Raw genomic sequence first — 19,115 nt, 5'->3', positions numbered from 1 at the left:
TATGAATTACTAAAGACCCCCATCACTCAGGAAAATCCAAGGGTTTTAGAAACTCTGTGCCAGGAGCCAGAGACAAAGGCCAGCTGTATTTTTTATAGCACCCATAGGCTTACTGTCTCTCTCACACACACACACACTCCCTCACACATGCTGGGTCCCATGGACCTGATGGGTAGGCGGCAGCTCGGCCTTGGATCTCTGAAGAGGAACCAAAGTGACCCCTTTTCTTGGAAAGACGCATTCCTGGGGGCAGTCCAGGTCCAGGTGGACGCATCAGCTCACAGCAGGCGAGGCTGTGCCGGGACTGCAGAGAAGCGTCTAGAGGAGAGCTGGCCTCCCGCTGGGTCCCCTAGGAGGGCCGTCCTTCCAGGTGGGGCACCAGCACCCCCGCCCGGCTTGCATTTCTGCCCCAGAAGCCTCTCTCTCGCCTTCCTCTATCCGCTGGGTTCTCAGGCTCTCTCCACCCTGCCCTGCACGAGGAGAGGGGCTGGCAAACTCATTTCTGACCGCGGTTCAATGACTGATGGGTGCCTTGTGTCCCTGCTCGCTCCCAAGAGGCACTCTCACGGAGAGCAGACACTTCAGCCAAGGGACTGCCCTCTGGGGGCCGGGCGCAGGGCAGCCGACGGCTCAGGATCTAGATCCGAAGGGCCTGAGCTCAGGTCCCAGCTCTGTCATCCTGGGCATTACCTGCCTCTCTGTAGCTCAGTTTCCTCATCTGTAAGATGGGGATAATAATAGCATCACCCTCTCGTATGAGAATTAAGTAAGATCATGGAATCTAATGAACTGGGGTTAAGGCTTGGGTAGAGGAGGGAAGCGATATGTGTTAGCTGCTGCTAGTCAATAATAACAATATTATTATAATGTTTTATTGACAATTATAATGACATTGTAATAACAATTTAAATACTATATAGCAATATCATAATAATAATAGTAATCAATAACAATGGCGGGTAATTTGAGGCATCACCCACGGGGTGGCAGGACAGTGTGCCTTGGTGGGGGAAGGGGAGAAGCACCATCTCTGTGCTTCTCCAGAGCCTGTCAGGCTTGGGGCCACATCCTCTGGAGGCCCAGTGGCCCTGCTCCCCAGTCTTCTCTCAGCATCTTTGGCCAGACTTCCGGTCTTCCAAACTCTAGACCGGGCTCTTAGAGCCTGAGTGGGAACGGCTTAGACCCCTCGTGTGGACGAGGGTGGAGGGGAGGGGGGACACCATGACCAAGTCCTTTCTCAGGAAAGGAAGGAGTGACCCTTCCTGGGGGGAGGACCAACCCTCTTCCTCTTCCCCAGGGGGAGCTGTGCCCCAGGAGGTTGGGGAGATCCCAGAAGGTGTCTGTCATCACCTGGAAGAAGGGACGAGCCTGGGTGGGGCCAGTGCAGACTAAAAAGAACATTTTAAAACCACACAGTCTATGAAAGGAATCAGGGGTCCCCTCCCCCTGATGGCCACAGGGAGGGCACTGCCCCAGGGCTGCTGTGGGTGTAAGAGTGGAAAACTTCAGAGTCACAGTCCCCTTAACTGAGCAGAACCGTCGTTCAGAACAGGAGAAGTGAGAGTGAGGCGTCTGTAAACGCCCTGGCTCTGGTTTAGACTTCGGGTGGTGCTGGGTTACTAGAGCACAGACAGGTCCCTGGGGCTCAGAAGCATCGTTTTGTTTTTGTTTTTAATTTATTTATTTTTGGCTGTGTTGGGTCTTCGTTGTTGCATGTGGGCTTTCTCTAGTTGCGGTGAGCGGGGGCTACTCTTTGTGGCAGTGCGCGGGCTTCTCCTTGCAGTGGCTTCTCGTTGCGGAACACAGGCTCTAGGCGCGTGGGTTTCAGTAGTCGTGGCACGAGGGCGCAGTAGTTGTGGCTCTTGGGCCCTAGAGCGCAGGCTCAGTAGTTGTGGCACACGGGCTTAGTTGCTCTGCGGCATGTGGGATCTTCCTGGACCAGGGCTCGAACCTGTGTCCCCTGCATTGGCAGGCGGATTCTTAACCACTGCACCACCAGGGAAGTCCCAGAAGCATCGTTTTCGACTAGAGTATACCCACAGGAGAAGAAAGGGCAAGTCCCTCCCTGGGCAGGATGTATAGAACAGAGAGGGGCTGCATAGCATGGGGTCTGGAGCATGGACACCAGCGTCCAGGGCTGAATCCCAGCTCTGCCCCTTTCAGCTGTGAGGCCTTGGCCAGGCAAGGCCTCCAGGGTATGTCCTAGGGGCCAAGCCCATATGGGTATTTCCTCAGTTGATCTTCACACCAGCCCGAAGAGCCAGGTCCTGTTAAAGTCAGAGAGCGCCTCAGTTTCTTCATCTGTGAAGTGGGGATAACAGCAAAACTCACGTCACAGGGTTATTGAGAGAATCAAGCAAGTGAATATATGCAAGGTATTCATAACAGTTCCTGTCACAGAGAAAGCTGTGTATATTAGTTATTAGTTATTTTTGTTTCCATGGGGGAAAAATAGTGTGAATTGACTAATATTTATGATTGTTTCCAGCAGCCTCCCCCAGGGCATACATGCTGGGGTGTGAGTTGAAATTCAGCCCGTCCATTTGAGCTTTTCTAAGCGTGACCCTGGATCACTGCCTGTACCAGATTAAGCTGATTCCAGACCCGCTCCCCTCCCCCAACTAACCAGCATCTCAAGGGACGGACTCAGGAATCTACACTGATTTAGTTGACCCCCCTCGATGGACAAATGAGAAATTGAGACTCAAGGAGCCAGGGCACATGGACCACGTGACACATGGCTCTGGGGGCAGAACCCCTAGTTCTACCTCGAGATGCTAGACTCCCCCACCTTGCCTTTTTGTTTCTGGAACATTCCAGATGACTTCCATCTCACTCTTGTCCTTCTAAATAACCTGCCCCCCAAATCTTTGACTCATGGAGTTCCCCCTTCCTCCATTGCAGACGTTCCTGGTCCGCCGGGACAGCAGCTTGAAGCACCCGGTGCTCTGTGTGCACTTCCCTTCCCCAAACGAGAGCTCATCCGCGGTGCTGGAATACACCATTAAAGAAGAAAAATCAAGTGAGTACCATGTCCCCGTTCTGCCTGGAGCCACACAGCAGCGGCAGATGCTACGCCCTGTAACCACAGACACTCCTCCCAGGCCAGAGGGTCTAAAATTAGAAGAAGGGGGAAGGTTTCATCCGCTGAAGTTGTTTGGCCCGGTTTGTTCTGAACTCGGTTTATCACTCAAAAGTCAATGCGAGTTTCCACTCACCCATGTCACAGGTTGATGGCTGTGCTTCCTCAAGGCCTCTATGAAGTCTCCTCTTGTTAGGTCATGGTAGAGAAAGGGAAAGAAAAGAGAGGACATGTCTGGGCCCCTGGGTCCTAGTGACAGCTCAGCGCACACTCAAACCGTGATCTTGGACAAGTCACTGAACCTCTCTGAGCCTCGGTTTGCTCATCTGTCAAATGGATATAATAGTCACTTCCTGTCTGTATCACAGGGCCTTTGTGAGGGTCAAACGGGCAAGCACTTTGAAAGACAAAAATCCTGTGTGCGCCCAGGGCTGCCAGGAGCAGGCTTGAGCCTCCGTGGAAAAATGTTTGGGGACCCCCAAACAAGGGTGGGTTTGTACGCAATTGAAAGGGTTTGGGCTTCCGAAGCCCCTCCTCTCGTGGGCCACGCCAGGTATTAAGATCCAAAAAGCTTGTTGAAAGAATCTGTAGACAATTCCAAGCACCGGCTTAGATCCTCTTACAGATTGATCCAGGGATGTCAGAAGCTTTTTACTCTTGGTTAGCAGCAGAGCGACAACATTTAAAGAAGGTAAAATATTTAAGTATTTTATAAATATTGTAAGTGTATGATAGAAATATATACTTTCATCATATATTTGCATAATTAAATGTTATATAAATATAATAAATATTTTTAAAATATTTTAGGGTGCTTGTTTCTCAAGAGACACTTGTGCCCGACACTGGGAAGATGCAAAGATGAAAAAGACAGAGCTCTGGCTTCAAGGCTCTCCCAGTGTAGTTGGAGGGTGGGGGGCAAGGTGGGTGGGAGAGACACAGATCTCAACACTTGCTGTGCAGTGTGACAGATTTAACTGCACAGGGACCTCTGGCCGAGGGGCACAGAGGATGCAGACCACGGTGGGAAGGATTCCGGGAGGGTGTCAAAGAGGAAGGAATACAGGCTGGCTCCAGAAGGGTGAGGATATTAGTTCAATTAAATGCTGCTTTTCTAGCTCCAGAGGTAGAGGAGAAAGCAAAAGCAGGGGCAGTTTCCCGTTCTTGCCATACACTGAATGGGTGAAACAGTTCACTCATTCGTGTATTCAACAGTTGATTATTAAGTGTCTGCTCTGTGTCTCAGGAGCTGTTCTACCATTGGGGACACAGCAGGGAACAAAACACAGTCCCTGCCCCTAAACAAACGTGGAGAGTCATGCTATGGAGAACACATAAGTGGGAAGATTAGCCAGCTGTTGCAATAACAACAAAAAATGTAATGGGTTAAACCCAGAAGGGGCTAGTTTCCCAGTCATGTGCAAGGTTCCTGGTCAGTGTGGAAGGCTCATTCAGGGACCCCATCTGGAGCACGCAGCCCCCAGTTTCTTGTGGTTGACTCCATGCCATAGGCTGGAAGGCGAAAGAGGAGGCTTGTGGGCAGGTCTTACCTCAATGCCTGAAAGTAGGTGTGTCACTTGTGCTCACATTCCATTGGCTAGAACTTGCTCACATGGCCACACCCAACTGCAAGGGAGACTGGGAAATGTGGTCCAGACACCTGTCCAGGGAGGCGCAGAGGGCCTGAATCTTGGTGAACTGCTTGGAGTCTGCTCTCTGGGTAAGGGGTAAGGAGTGTGTGGGGTTGTTAATTTATACAGCAACCCTTAATGACTCCTGCCTTACAGCATCCAGCGGGGAAGACAATGTAGGGATCTCAGAGAGGAAGGAGAGTGTTACAGTTTCCCCAGACCAAGCATATAGCGTCCTCTGATGACTGCAGAAGGGGTGAGGTTGTTTGGGGCACCTGGGGCGGCACAGACCCCGGGTGTGCTTTTGATCTCCTGGGAGAAGAGACAGCCATCAGCCTGTCTGCTTATGGTCTTGTGCAGTCCTGCTGCTTATTGAGAGTAGCCAGGCTGTCGGGGACTTCGCTGCCCAGACACCAGGTATCTACAATCCTTTAGAAGTCCAGGAGCCAGTTGTGCTCTTGAATTTCAACACTAACATTAGGAACGTAGCTGAAAGCAGGGAGTTGCATTGTGCTGAGCCTGTTTCACGTCAGCATGTGCTCTAGAAATGGAAGGAGGGAGCGTCGCTTCAAGGGAAGGCTGACCAGGGCGGCTTCTTGGAGGAAAAGGGAGTTGGGCTGGACTGACGGAACGTCTGGAAGTTCTGCTTCCCTCCTCTGTCCCTGTGCTTCTTTCTCCACCTCCCTGCCCCATCTCCAGGGTAATCTCTTCTAGGTCTGCCCAACCCAGCGACAACCTGGCTGCCCCAGGCTTTTGGAACTCGGTCAGGAAGCATGCACAAGCTCTATCTAGGCCGTGCAGCCAGGATGTCATGTCTGGCTATGTGTCTCATTTCTGATTAGGAGCCCAAGGAATAAACCAAGGTGTTCGGGATGGAGGAAGCTTCCTTCCCTGGTTTCCTGTCTTCCTCCCATTTTCCATTTTTCATTTTTAAACCTTTAAAAATTTACGCTCAGCTTAGCTGAAAAGAGCAAACCAAACACCCTTTGTGAAACATAACTGTTCCAAATCACGATTCGTGTCCATTCACTGTGACTACACAGATGCCATAAGTTTGCATGTGTTTCATTTCGCTTTTTTAATTTTACTCCACTGCTCCCCAAACCTCAGACCCCTGAGATCTTCCCCCAGAGAAACCAGACAACAGCAAGAAATCAGCAGGTCGTGTGTTTCTTTGCCATGTTGCTTCGCTGCTTCAACCTTTGTCCTACCTTTCTGTTCAGTACCTGCCTCCTGAACATGGTGTTTGAGCATGGACCATGGAAGCCACACAGCCTGTGTCGGATCCGAGCTCTGCCTTTTACCACCTGTGTGACCTTGGGCACCTTGCTTAACCTCTCCAGGCTTCTAAGATGGGGGTGATAACGGTGCCTGCCTCCCAGGGTGCTGGAAGGAGGAGTTAGTGTGTCTGAAGTGCTTAGGGTGGGTGGTACCCAGAGCACCACAGAGGGTCATAATTGTGTTGTTGTTCTTGCTGTTATAATTGAGCCTCCTGCAGGATTAAAGCAAAAGGAGGAGTGGAATAAGCCGACACACAGGGTTCCAAGGCTCTGGGTAAATCACAGCCCAGCGTGTGGGGCCTGCCTTCTAGTCCCTCATGGGAGGAAGGAGCCACCAACTTCCTCAGTGCTCCCGTGGCCATGGTGGCTGCGGCGGGGGGATGGCCTGAGGAGGAAGTGGGCAAGGGAAAGGCCCAGAGCCTGGAACCGGGACCTTTTGCTGGGGTTCCCCACACAGAGCTGAGGCGAAGGAAGGAGACAAGGGGATCCCCCGAAGTGGCTGGTCAGCCTCATCTGTGACCCCACTCCGTTTGCTCTGAAAGGGAAAGACCCACGTGGACCACCTCTGGGCTTCTGTGTGCTTGGGTCATCCTCTAGTTCCTTGGGAAGCGTTTCATGGCAAAACTCTGAACCAGTCAGCTCAGGCTGGTTATGCTGTGGTGACAAACAGCCCTGCACTGCAGTGGGCTGTACACACACAGCACTGCACACACAGTAATGTGAGTGTATTCCCCACTCACGTCACCTGTCAGCTGAAGCTCTTCACAAAAACATTTCACTCTGCAATCCGGGCTGAAAGAGCAGCACCCAGCTGGGGGCAGAGGGAAGGGAGAGAAATGGCAGAATGCCAGGAGGGCAGCCGAAAGGGTTTACTCAGAGGTGGCAGGTGTCACTTCCCATCACATTTCATTGGCCAAGCAGGTCAGATGGCCAGGTCAGACTCCATGGGATGGAAAGGAAAGTATGATCCTCCCGCCAGCATGTGACTAGCAGGGAGGGGTAGCGACTATTTTGAACAACTGTTACCATCTACTGCATCCCCGATCCCCTTCTGTGCTGCACCAAGGTGACAAGAAGGCTTTGCGCCGTCTGGGTCACCACTTAGCTTCATCAGGGACCCTCAGAGGCCAGATGTGTGTCTGGCGGGTGGGGGCAGACAACCAGCAGAAGAGACTGGCTCAGGGGATATAGGAGACGAAGGAGCAGGACACGGGGTAGATGGAGGCTAGTCCCGCCTCCAGGCTCAGCCCTGCCCCTTTATAGCTGAAATTAGCCACCTGGCTGGGGCACACTAGCTACTTTTTCATTAATCTGCACCCTTGAAGATGGTGGCAATGACACATTCATGGGATGGCATTTTCCTGCTGGCCGCCAAATAACAGAAAACCAGTTGGCCCCATCTGTAGAAGAGGAGCTGTGAGACAGCGGCGGATGGTGTGGTCTGGCCCCTACAGGAAGTGACTGCCTGGTACTTGGCCTGAGCCACTTGGCCGAGTTTCGGGGGGCAGCCCCACTTCACTCCCTGCCTGTTCCCTATGCTGGACTGACCCCTGGTTTTAGAAAGGCTGGCCTGTCGAACTCAGTTAGGATTTCTTCTTGCCTTGAGCAAATCTCCCACTCTTAGGGCTGAGGTTTTAGGCCAAGTAGTTGAATCGGATAGATACACTTGCACTTGGGAACGGAGCCCACCTCATGGGCACATGCGGTGAATGTTGTGTTGATTGGTGTCAATGATTATCACCGCTGGACTGGGGGGACCTTTTAAACGAAGGAGGGGAGAAATTCTAGATGAGTCCTCCTGGGCAGTAGAGATCTGTATGTACAGGAGGGCAGAGTGTCACCCAAATTGCCTTTGAGGTCCACACGGGAGATTTGCTTTCTGTGCTCTTGGGTTTGACCCTTTCACCAACTGACCCATTATCCTAGAATGAGATTGAACCTGTATTTGGACCAAAATGTATGAAGTCCATAAAAAGGTAAGGAATGATTATTATTAAAGTCAGGTTGGTGTGGAGAAGGCAAGTTCTTGATATTTTATCAGGGAGCAAGTATTGCCTCGTGAGTGAGTCTTGTGCTCTTGTCAATGCAAACCTCATTTGAGAGCATGAGCTTTGGAAAGGCTGACAGTTCTAGGTTTTTATTCTGTCCCTGTCACCTTCCAATATCAGGCAAGTTACTTAACGTCTCTGTGCTTCGGTTTCCTCATTTGCAAAATGGGAAGATCTGCAGCACAGCTTTTGGAGGATTGATGAGTGAACTCGGGTAGGGACGTGGGACAGTGTTGCCTGGCACAGAGGAAGCACTCAGCATCGTGCTATTGTGACTTAGAATAAGAAATATATCCATGGTCTTCATTCCCTGGCACAGAGCTCCTAAGACCTTTGAAATTTCCTAAGTGACAAGAGCCATAACTGTGTCTTGAGATTCAAAACAAGCCCTTTCAACCACACCTGAGTTCATGTCCATGTGGTGACTTTTGGAAAGTGCCTAAGGATGGGGGCTGGTTGCCAGGGAGACCAACCCTACGATTGGAGCTTTGGAACTTTCGGTTCCACCCCCAACCTCTGGGAAGGGGAGAGGGGCTAGAGGTTGAGTCAATCACTGATGGCCAATGAATTGATCAGTCATGTCTGTGTAATGAAGCCTCTGTAAAAAACCCAAAAGGACTGGATTCAGAGAGCTTCCTGTCGGTGAACACACGGAGACTGGGGAGACTGATGCGCTCAGAGAGCACGGAAGCTCTGCACCCCTTCCTGCGTACCTTGTCCTATGCATCCTTTCCATCTGGCTGTTCCTGAGTTATAACCTTTTATATAAACCACTGATCTTGTGAGTAAATGGGTTTCCTGAGTTCTGTGACTCACTGTAGCAAATTAATTGAACCCAAGTGGTTGGAACCTCCAGTCTGTAGCCGATTGGTCACGAGCACAGGTGACAACCTGGACTTGTGATTAGTGTCAGAAGTGGGGGGCGGAGCCGGAGGGGGGGAGTCTTGTGGGACTGAGCCCTTAACCCGTGGGATCTGACACTGTCTCCAGGTACATGGGGTCAGAATTGAGTTAAATTGTAGGACACCCAGCTGGTGTTGGAGAATTGCTTGGTGGTGTGGAAAAAACAGACATTGGGATTGCTGTCAGGATGGAAGTAGCTCTAACATCCTAGTGTTGTCTCCTGGACAAAATGAAGACGTTGATGCGGAAAAGCTATCACAGTGTCTGAGTGTAGTAAGCACTCAATAAATACTAGCAGTTATAATTAGCTGTTGAGTAACAGGCAGCTCAGACCTCAAAACCATCACTTCCTTCAGCACCTTGCTTCTGCAGGGCTCCTCTGAGAAGTTAATTCATTCTGCTTATCTCACATTGGTCATTACCCATGGAGGTTTTGGTTAAAAAAAAAAAAAAAAAAAAACTAACCGCAGTTTGTATCTTTCTGTTTTCAGTAATTCCCTTTTCAGCCTCCAAAATTGGGGTTGGTCCAGGAAAAACTTACATCACCAGCTAGTTTAACTCCAAGAACCTGATTGTAAAACTTTGGTGAATTTGTTTCTGTTTTTTTGAAAATAGATTTTGAATCATAGTGGTGCATATATTTTTTAGCCTTTCTTTTTCACTAAAACATTTTATTATGAGCTTTCTCTGTGTTATTAAACATTTCAAAGACTTTATATCCAATGAACTGCGTGCTGAATGACACTTACGAAGGCTCTGTAAGACATGGCCCCTGACATTGGCCCAGTGGTGAGACAGACACACACGCCTTTAACCAGAAATGCAAGCCAGACAGTCCTAAGTGCTAACGTAAGTGCGCGCTTTGAGGGTACCAGGAGTTTGTCCTGCTCTGAGACAATGGAACACGGCGGGGAGGTTTTGACAGAGCTGGGAGGAGGATCTAGGACACATGGCCTTGGAGCAAGAGAAGAGGGAAATGGGTTGAGGGGGGAGGGGATGTCTCATCCCAGCACCAGGCCCTAGTGAGTGGCCTCAGCCTGTGTGTACAGTGACTGCCACCTTCAGGGCCTTTGCAGCTTCAGAAAACGTGTCTAAGGGAAAACAGTCCAACTCAACTGTTGCAGAGAGCTGGGGGCCTCTGCACAGCTACCCCTCTTCTAAGGGTGACTACAGAGGGGTCAGGCACCTCCTGGGCTTCCTGTCACAGGAAAGCTCTGCGTGTGGATTATTCATATTTGTGTCTGGAGCTCCCACCTTCCTTTCCAGCTGTTTCTGCCTCCTTCTGTCACCCTCCATGAATAGCTGCTTTCTGGAAGTTCTCTAGCCAAAAACAGATTTATACTGATGTGTGAAAGACTAACACCCCCGTAAAGTACTGCTCCCGGCCATGAGGGTGCGCATCGCAGTTGAAATAAAGTTATTGTACTGATGTTACAGGGGTGGAGCACCAGGCCTCAGCCAGCAAAGAGTGGGAGTTAGTTTGTCCTGGCTGCCCTGAAATAGCAGAGCAGGGGGCACCTGTTCTAGTTAAGGTGCATCTGGCCTCCAGCATCCTCCCACGCCCACCACCCACCCAGGCTGGCTGACTTTCCGAGGAGACTACTTAGGTTGACGGTGAAGTTTCATGATGCATCTCTTTTTTTTTTTTTTTTTTTTTTTTGCGGTACGCGGGCCTCTCACTGCTGTGGCCTCTCCCGTTGCGGAGCACAGGCTCCGGACGCGCAGGCTCAGCGGCCATGGCTCACGGGCCCAGCCGCTCCGCGGCATGTGGGATCTTCCCGGACCGGGGCACGAACCTGTGTCCCCTGCATCGGCAGGCGGACTCTCAACCACTGTGCCACCAGGGAAGCCCTCATGCTGCGTCTCTTGCCTGATCTCGCCTGTTTGGGGCAGTCTCTCCTAGGTTATCTCCACGTGGAGGCCCCCCTTCCCAGAAGAGGAGCAATGCCTGCATCCCCATCTGGCACCACCTGCCCCCTTTCTCTTCTCCTCCTCTGCACTCGCCGTGTCACCCCACCTCTGTGCTGTTCTCAGGGGCTCGAAGCCCACTCCTCCGGGCCTGTCAGTTCTTCTCATTATTCTTTGTTGTCCATTTCATATTTTCATGTCTTACTTCCCTAGCTGGCTGAGAGGGTAGAGCTTGTGTCCGATACAATATCCGTGGTCCCCATAGCCTAGCAGAGGGCAGGGCCACCGCTCAGCTGGTTAATCACACCTCACACTTGTGCAGAGAGACGGCCTGGTCTGGAAAGACTGAGAGAGTGGGCTTTGAACCCAATGGACCCAAATTGAAACCCACCCCTTTGCTTTCATCAGCTGTGAGGTCTTGGCAACATTGCTCAATCCTCTACCTCACTAAGCCTTGGTTTTCTCATCCGTGAAATGGCTTCATAACTGTAGCGATGACTAACTGGAACTGCATACAGTAGGTGCTCATAAAAAGTTAATTGCCTCTTTCCCTTCTCTGACTGCCCACCTTCACCCTTGGCCTAGGTCTTGGGGTCAGAAAACCTGGATTTGCATTTAGTTCTTCTGCTTAACTAGCTCTGGGAACTCAAGCAAGGTGTTTGACTCCTGGGCCTCACTTTCATCAACCACAAATAGGGTTAAAAATGCCTCCAAGGGGCTTCCCTGGTGGCGCAGTGGTTGAGAGTCCGCCTGCCGATGCAGGGGACGTGGGTTTGTGCCCCGGTCTGGGAAGATCCCACGTGCCGCGGAGCGGCTGGGCCCTTGAGCCATGGCCGCTGAGCCTGCACGTCCGGAGCTTGTGCTCCGCAACAGGAGAGGCCATAGCAGTGAGAGGCCTGCGTACCACAAAAAAAAAAAAAAAAAAAGATGCCTCCAAGGAAATTGTTATGAGGAATAGACAAGAAAACATATCTGTCAATTTGATTACTATGTGTCTTGGAATGTTCCTCCTTGGGTTTCTCCTGCCTGGGACCCTCTGCACTTCCCGGCTTGGGTGGCAGGGAAGTTTTCGACTATAATCTCTTCAAATATTTTCTCGGGTCCTTTCTCTCTCTCTTCTCCTTCTGGGACCCCTATAATGCGAATGTTGGTGCGTTAAATGTTGTCCCAGAGGTCTCTTAGTCTGTCTTCATTTCTTTTCATTCTTTTTTCTTTATTTTGTTCCGCAGCAGTGATTTCCACCATTCTGTCTTCCAGGTCACTTATCCGTTCTTCTGCCTCAGTTATTCTGCTATTGATTCCTTCTAGTACATTTCTCATTTCAGTTATTGTATTGTTCATCTCTGTTTGTTTGTTCTTTAATTCTTCTAGGTCTTTGTTAAACATTTCTTGCATCTTCTCCATCTTGCCTCCATTGTTTTTCCGAGGTCCTGGATCATCTTCACTATCATTAGTCTGAATTCTTCTTCTGGAAGGTTGCCTATCTCCACTTCATTCAGTTGTTTTTCTGGGGTTTTATCTTATTCCTTCATCTGGTACATAGCCCTCTGCCTTTTCATCTTGTCTATCTTTCTGTGAATGTGGTTTTTGTTCCACAGGCTGCAGGATTGTAGTTCTTGCTTCTGCTATCTGCCCTCTGGTGGATGAGGCTATCTAAAAGGCTGGTGCAAGCTTCCTGATGGGAGGGACTGGGTGGTGGGTAGAGCTGGGTGTTGCTCTGGTGGGCAGAGCTCAGTAAAACTTCAGTCGTCTTGTCCACTGATGGGTGGGCCTTGTTGGTTGTTTGGCCTGAGGCAACCCAGCACTGGAACCTATAGGCGCTTTGTTGGGGCTAATGGTGTACTCTGGGAGGGCTCACGCCAAGGAGTACTTCCCAGGACTGCTGCTGCCAGTGTCCTTGTCCCCACGGTGAGCCACAGACACCCCCTGCCTCTGCAGGAGACCCTCCAACACTAGCAGGTAGGTCTGGTTCAGTCTCCTTTGGGGTCACTGCTCCTTCCCCTGGGTCCTGGTGCACACAAGACTTTGTGTGTGCCCTCCAAGAGTGGAGTGTCTGTTTCCCCCAGTCTTGTCAAAGTCCTGCAGTCAAATCCTGCTGCCCTTCAAAGTCTGATTCTCTAGGAATTCCTCCTCCCGTTGCCGGACCCCCAAGTTGGGAAGCCTGACATGGGGCTCAGAACCTTCACTCCAGTGGGTAGACGTCTGTGGTATGATTGTTCTCCGGTTTGTGAATCACCCACCCAGCGGTTATGGGATTTAATTTTATTGTGATTGCACACACACACCCCATCTCACTGCAGCTTCTCCTTTGTCTTTGGATGTGGTGTATCTTTTTTGGTGATCTCCAGTGTCTTCTTGTCAATGGTTGTTCAGTAGTTAGTTGTGATTCTGGTGCTCTCGCAAGGAGTGAGCGCACATCTTTCTGCTCTGCCATCTTGAACCCAGTCTCAAGAAAACATATTCAAACATATCTAAAACCTGGCAGAGATGCAAGAGTGAGCTGAATACTACTGCATCCGTTCATTCACATGTATACATAGCTAGCATCTGTTGAGCCCTAAGCTCAGATAAGACCAAATGCTGCTCTTAAAAGGGTCACTTGGGTAGCTGAGTGGGTTGAGGCAAGAGTGGAAGAAACAAAGCCAAGTGCTTTCGCGAGCGCTTTGTAGTTCTCACGGCATTCCTGTGCAGAGTCTTGCTCTGGGAGGGGCGCCCCATATTCAGGACTCCTAGGGAGATATTCCTGGGGGACTCAGCTTTGGGGTTTTTCCCAAAAGGGAAAGCTAACTGTCACCTCTGAGCACTTCTGAAGCACTTCCCAGATTTGCTTGGCTCTGGAAGCTCCCAGACAGCTTCACCACCAGGAACAGTGACAGCATCGTCGGTGTGAATGTGTGCAAAGCCATGGCAGGTGTCAATAAATAGGGTTCTAATCCGGCTACCTCAGTAACTTGCTGTGTGACCTTTAGCAAGTCACTCAAAGTCTCTGGGCCTCCTGTGAAAAGGGACCCCTGACCTCACCAGGCAAGAGATGGATATAAAATGCCTTAGAAGGATGAAGCCCCACACAGAGAGAAGGCGCTGTTCTTGGTTTGCTTGGCCCCAGACATCCCAAGCACTTGGATATAAAGCCGCACCATGGTGGAGGAAAATACATGTTGTTCAGTGTCTCATGCAGCCCAGCTGGCCACTTGGGAAGCCACAGTATAATGCCTGTCCCACCAACTTCTCCTTCCTGCCCAAACTATTTAAGGAAGCAGTCAGAGGTGAGACCTTCTGGCAAGTTCTGTAGAAATGGACTGGTGACTTCAGTGTTTTCTGTGTGTCCGTCTCCCTGGATCTGTTAAGCAGCAGCAAATAGTTTGCGCTGCTTTTATTGGTAGTCCTGAGCCTGTTGCGTACATGCTGTGTGCTTATTGCTGTCTCAGCCTTGGTTTTCACAGCGGAAACTTTCAGGGAACTTCCCGTCTTGGGGATGTTCCTTTAATGTAGTCATTGTTCCCAGTCCAAGGTTGCCCTGGGCAACCCCCAGGTGAGATCCAGTTCCTCATTTCTAGGCCCTGCCCTTGAAATCTTAGAGCCCCCCATTATTGGGGAAACTCCCTGTGTACCGGGCCCTGTACCAGACTTGCTGTGTATCAGGCACGAGGTGGGCATTCATGGAAGCTGTTCCTCTTGTCTTCACCATGGCCCTAGGAAGCAGGTGCTAGACCCCTATTTTGCAGCTGAGGGAATTGTGCCCAAGGATGGAACAGGGATTGAACCCGGGTCGTCGACTCCACGTTCAGAGCGGCTTCCTCTGGGCCGGGTTGTTTCTTGTCTCGCCTCTCGTGGTCCTCATGCTCGTGGTGCTCCAAGTCAGGGAGTGATGGGGGGTGCCCCTTGGGAGCTCGAGCAGAACATCACCAAGTATATGTAAGGACTTTGGAATCGCCCTCAGGGTCTGAGGCCTCAGCTGAGATTATACCCAAGAGCTTTATGTTTGTTGCACAGAAGAGAAAGCTGGAGAGAAAGGGGCAGACAGAGGCTGGACGGCTTCAATAAGGACAGCCGTGGAGAAGAATCAGTGGGGTCACCTGAGTTCTGGGCCTCTTAACAGTTCACCCTCTTGATGACCATCGCAGGTGGGTTTGTCTCTGAGCCGCGGTGTTGGTGGCGCACCAGAGCCCGATCATTCCAGCCGGTGAGACTGCTTCCCAGCTCTGCGCTTGAAATCAACATGGTGGGACTATTTACATCATGGAAATTGGCAAGTGCCGTAAAATTGGGGCTTTCTCTCCCTGGAGAGCCGGTGGTTAAACATTACCGGCACACCACTGCTCAGTTTCCTCATCTATAAAATGGGGACAGCAGTGCCCACCTCATGGAACCATTGGGAGGGGATGTATGTGGGAGCATTTTGCAGACTAAAGCATGATGTGTGTGTAGATGTGATGTGTGTATTTATGTAGTTTGTTGTAATCCTTACACAAAAAGCTGTCTCTTTAGAAAGGGGTGGGGCTGTATCTTTGCAGAAACAGGAAATAAGTGGGAACCAGGGAGTGGTACAGCAGGTGTGGCATAGATTCCCCGAGGAATCGGGAGTAATGTGACACTATAAACCGATCCTGGGATAACATTTGAGATCGTGAGGTCCTCTCTAGTGGAAGCCTGAGGGGCTCCTTCGTACTGGCTTCAGGGTTCCAGGGACCAAAGTCCTGTCAGTCACTGAGAAGACATGGTGGAGTCCACAGTTTTCTTTGTGGCAGTGGCAGTGGCTGTAGTTTTGAAAGAGCCGACACATAGGCAGCCCTGGATGTAAAGGCTCTTTGTCGCTTACTAGCTGGTTGAACCTGGGCAAGCTCCAGAGCCTTTTTGAGCTCGGTTTCCTCATCTGTGACATATGGGTTTGGGGAGACCCGTGGAGAGGGGCTTGTGGGTCTTGGCATCCCTGGACTGTATGTTGAATTTGTGTTGGTTCCGCTCTCTCCTGGGGCTCCCTCAGAACTCCGTTTTCACAACACTGTCTTAGGATTCCAGGTGGACCCCTGGTCTGCAGAATGTGGCTCAGGGGTTGGTACAGGAAGCTCCCTCTGTGCAGCCCGACCTAGAATGTTCTCCCTGTGCCTCTTCCTCTACTGAGTTATGACATGGAATATTTATTGAGAACTTTGCTGAGTACAGTGAGAGATTCTAAGGAAGTGGGATGCTGAGAGCAACCATTCCCTGAGCCCTTTATATGAATTAACTCATTTAATCTGTATATCAGCTCTAGGATACAGACACTATCATGAGGCAGATTATAAATAGCTGTGCTTTTTTCGACACTCCTCCCATCAAGAGGTGGGGGGCTATGGCTCCTCTCCTTGAATCTGAGTCAGGCTGGGACTGCTTTGGGCAATAGAATAAGGCCAAAGTGACACTATGCCAGTTCCATGTGCAGCTTTTTAGAGAACTGGCAGCTTCTGCTTGGACTCTGGGAGCCCTGAGTTGCCATGTAAGAAGTCTGATGACTCTGAGGCTACCATACTGGAGAGGCCCAGAGATATATGGACAGGGAGAGAGGCCCAAGGAGGCCTGCTGAGTCTAGCCTTCCAGCTATGCCTGCCAAGGCAGAGGCATGATTAAAGGCTTCCTGGACCCTCTGGACCAGACCAGTCCCCCACTGAGTATCAGCAAGTGACCTAGTCAGTGCTAGGAGCAGCAGAAGAGTCTTCCAGCAGAGCCCTGCCCAAATTCCTGACCCAGGAAATCATGAGCTACAATAAGATGGTGGTTGCTTTATGCCACTAAATTTTGCAAGTAGTTTATTGCACAGCAGTAGATACCACAACAAGTACTATCCTATTTTACAGATGAGGAAACTGAGGAAAAGAGAAGCTAAGTGGCTTGCTCATGGTCACACGCTAGTAAGTGGCGGGACCAGGATTTAAACCCCAGCAGCCTGGCTCCCCAGCTCGTTCTTGCCACTGTGTCATACTACTTGCTCTTAACTTGAAAACATGGCTCTGCTCTCAGGGAAACTTCTGTCTCCTTTGGGTGCAAGGATCACACACACTACATAATTAGAGAATCGCGTGAGACATTTCGCTTAATTCTTTTACTCAATTTAAGAACACTAGACCCTAGGGATACAGAGGTGATGACATTAAGAAAGTGTTAGGATTTTACTGCCCTCAGAGGAAGGACCCCACCCCACCCCAACGCTGGAGGGTGAGTGAGACCCCAGGGGGCCACCTCTGGGGAGTGAGGACATGTGAGCTGTGTCTTGAAGGATGAATAGAACTGTCCCGTTTGGATGAAGGAGGAAGAACATGTGAAGTGGTGGGACGGGATGTGCGAGGACTTGGAGTTTCAGGATGTTGGGGTCCGTCCAAGGGACGTGGCGTCAGCTGGAGTGTAAGGTGTGCGGAGGGAGGGACAGGCAGAGAATGGGACCACTGGCCAGAGCTGATCACAGTGGGGCGTGCACCCAGGTCTTGCCGCTCAGCCTTTATCTAAATGGCCACAGAGAATGGGGCCAGGCTGGGGGCGGTGGGGAGGAGATCTGACGCTCCTTTTAAACAGAAGTCCCATGCCACTGGGGGCAGCATGGAGGCTGGAAGGCAGGGGAGACCCCCGGGGGCGAACACCAGAGGGGACTCGGCAACCATTTAGGGGCAGCATGTGGGGCGTGGAGAGGAGGGGCCCCGGCCAGAGATATCCAGGAGGAAGACTGACAGCCCAGCTGGCAGAACTGGTTGAGGAGGGAAGAGGATCCTATGTGTGGGGGACCTGTGGCAGCGTCACCGCAGATCCAGGGGAAGGGTGGTTGGAGGGGATGATAGCAGGGAACACGGGGAGCCACCGTGCCGGCGAGAAAGAAACCCACCACCATCACCCCGGTGCCTGGAGCAGCGCCTGGCACATAGTAGGTGCTCAGTAAATATTTGATGAATGCAAACTGAATAACCCCCTGGGTCCAGGCCTCTGGACGGAGGGCAGAGCCCGGGGTAGAGATCTGAGAGTCTCCAGGGGTGAGATGCTAAGCCTGCATTGTCCCTCTGTGGTGGTCATGTCCTGTGGGTTCAAGAGACCCGTTTCCACCTCTGTGCTTAGAGATAAGTCCACTCTTCTCACTGGGCGGTAAAAGTGCCACGTGGTAGTTAAAGGGGAACTTGAATTAGATGACGGGCTAGAGAAACCTAAGACTCTGAATCTAATTGCCGGAGGACTTTGAGCCCTGACCCCCAGTAGGTCACGGGAACATCCCTGTGCCCACAGAGATGCTTCTTGCGGCGGCAGCAGTCGTGTCCCTTTCCCTGTCCAGGGGCATTTATGATGATTCAGGAGAGCTCCCAGCCCTATGCCTGCCGGGGATTTGGGGAATGGGGGCGGTTCTATAAATAACACCCCTTTCTTCCACTCCTGTGTTCAGAGCCAGTGAGGAAATAGAGGGTCAGAACATCAGCTTTCCTACTGATGGACTGATTTGAAGGAAGCAGTTTGACCTACAGCTGAATTCAAGTGCCCTAGCATCACGCCCCTCATGGAATTTGTTCCCTGAAACCGCAGGCCTCCCCCCGGCAAGGGCCAAGCCTGCCCCGGGGCACTTACACCAGGGCAGGCGAGAAGACAGCTGCCTCCTGAGGCCAGCTGGCTGGGTCTTTACCAGCAGGTGTTTCAGTAGCATCTCAAAGCAAGTGAAATGTCGGTTGACTTGAGACTGGTCCCCTGTTCTTGACTCCACACTCAGTGGCTCTGCGCTCCTGGGGAAGCGGACTGGAATGTGATTCCTGTGAGGCTGAGGTCGTGGATTCTGAGTCCTAGCGGACACTCCGGTCTGGCATTCAGTTCCGCTCCAGCGCTGATGTCGGGCACCCACCACGTGCAGGCAGCTCTAGGTGTCGGCATCCACAGGGCCCCTGGGTTCCTGCCGGTTGTCCTAGGAGCACAAGCTGCTTCTCCCTCTGGTGCTGGGTTTCTGAAACTCAGCACTCGACATTTGAAGCTGGATCATTCTTTGCTGTGAGGGGCTGTCCTGTGAACTATAGTAGGTTTAGCAGCACCCCGGGCCTCTGCCCACTAGATGTCTGTAGTACCAACCCCTCCCCATCCCCGCCAACAACCCAAGATGTGTCCATGCACTGCCACATGTGCCCTGGGGGGTAGATTTGCTCCTGGTCAAGCACAGCCGACTAGTTCGGCAACCGTGAGCCACGTGAGACTACTGAACACTACAGATGTGGTGAGTCTGAATTGAGATGAGCTATACCAGATTTTGAACACTTCGTATGAAAAAAAG

The 19,115-nt window shown here is 51.3% G+C and overlaps 1 protein-coding gene across 4 annotated transcripts in view; it reads left to right on the top strand.

Moving 5' to 3' along the window:
- The window catches only part of RIN3 (Ras and Rab interactor 3), a 119,229-nt gene that overhangs the window by 51,051 nt on the left and 49,063 nt on the right, over positions 1-19,115 (top strand). For 3 of the 4 annotated variants that reach the window (XM_073800100.1, XM_033850700.2, XM_033850701.2), the window contains exon 3: positions 2,905-3,022. In XM_073800100.1, coding sequence (XP_073656201.1) covers positions 2,905-3,022 — 118 coding nt within the window. Of the gene's footprint in view, positions 1-2,903; positions 3,023-19,115 lie in introns of those variants that run through there. The other variant, XM_073800102.1, reaches the window with a different exon arrangement.

This window comes from Tursiops truncatus, chromosome 2, assembly GCF_011762595.2.
Source record: "Tursiops truncatus isolate mTurTru1 chromosome 2, mTurTru1.mat.Y, whole genome shotgun sequence".
Lineage (NCBI taxonomy): Eukaryota > Metazoa > Chordata > Mammalia > Artiodactyla > Delphinidae > Tursiops > Tursiops truncatus.
Note: the sequence above shows the minus strand (reverse complement) of the source record. Positions and strands in the feature narration are given on the sequence as shown.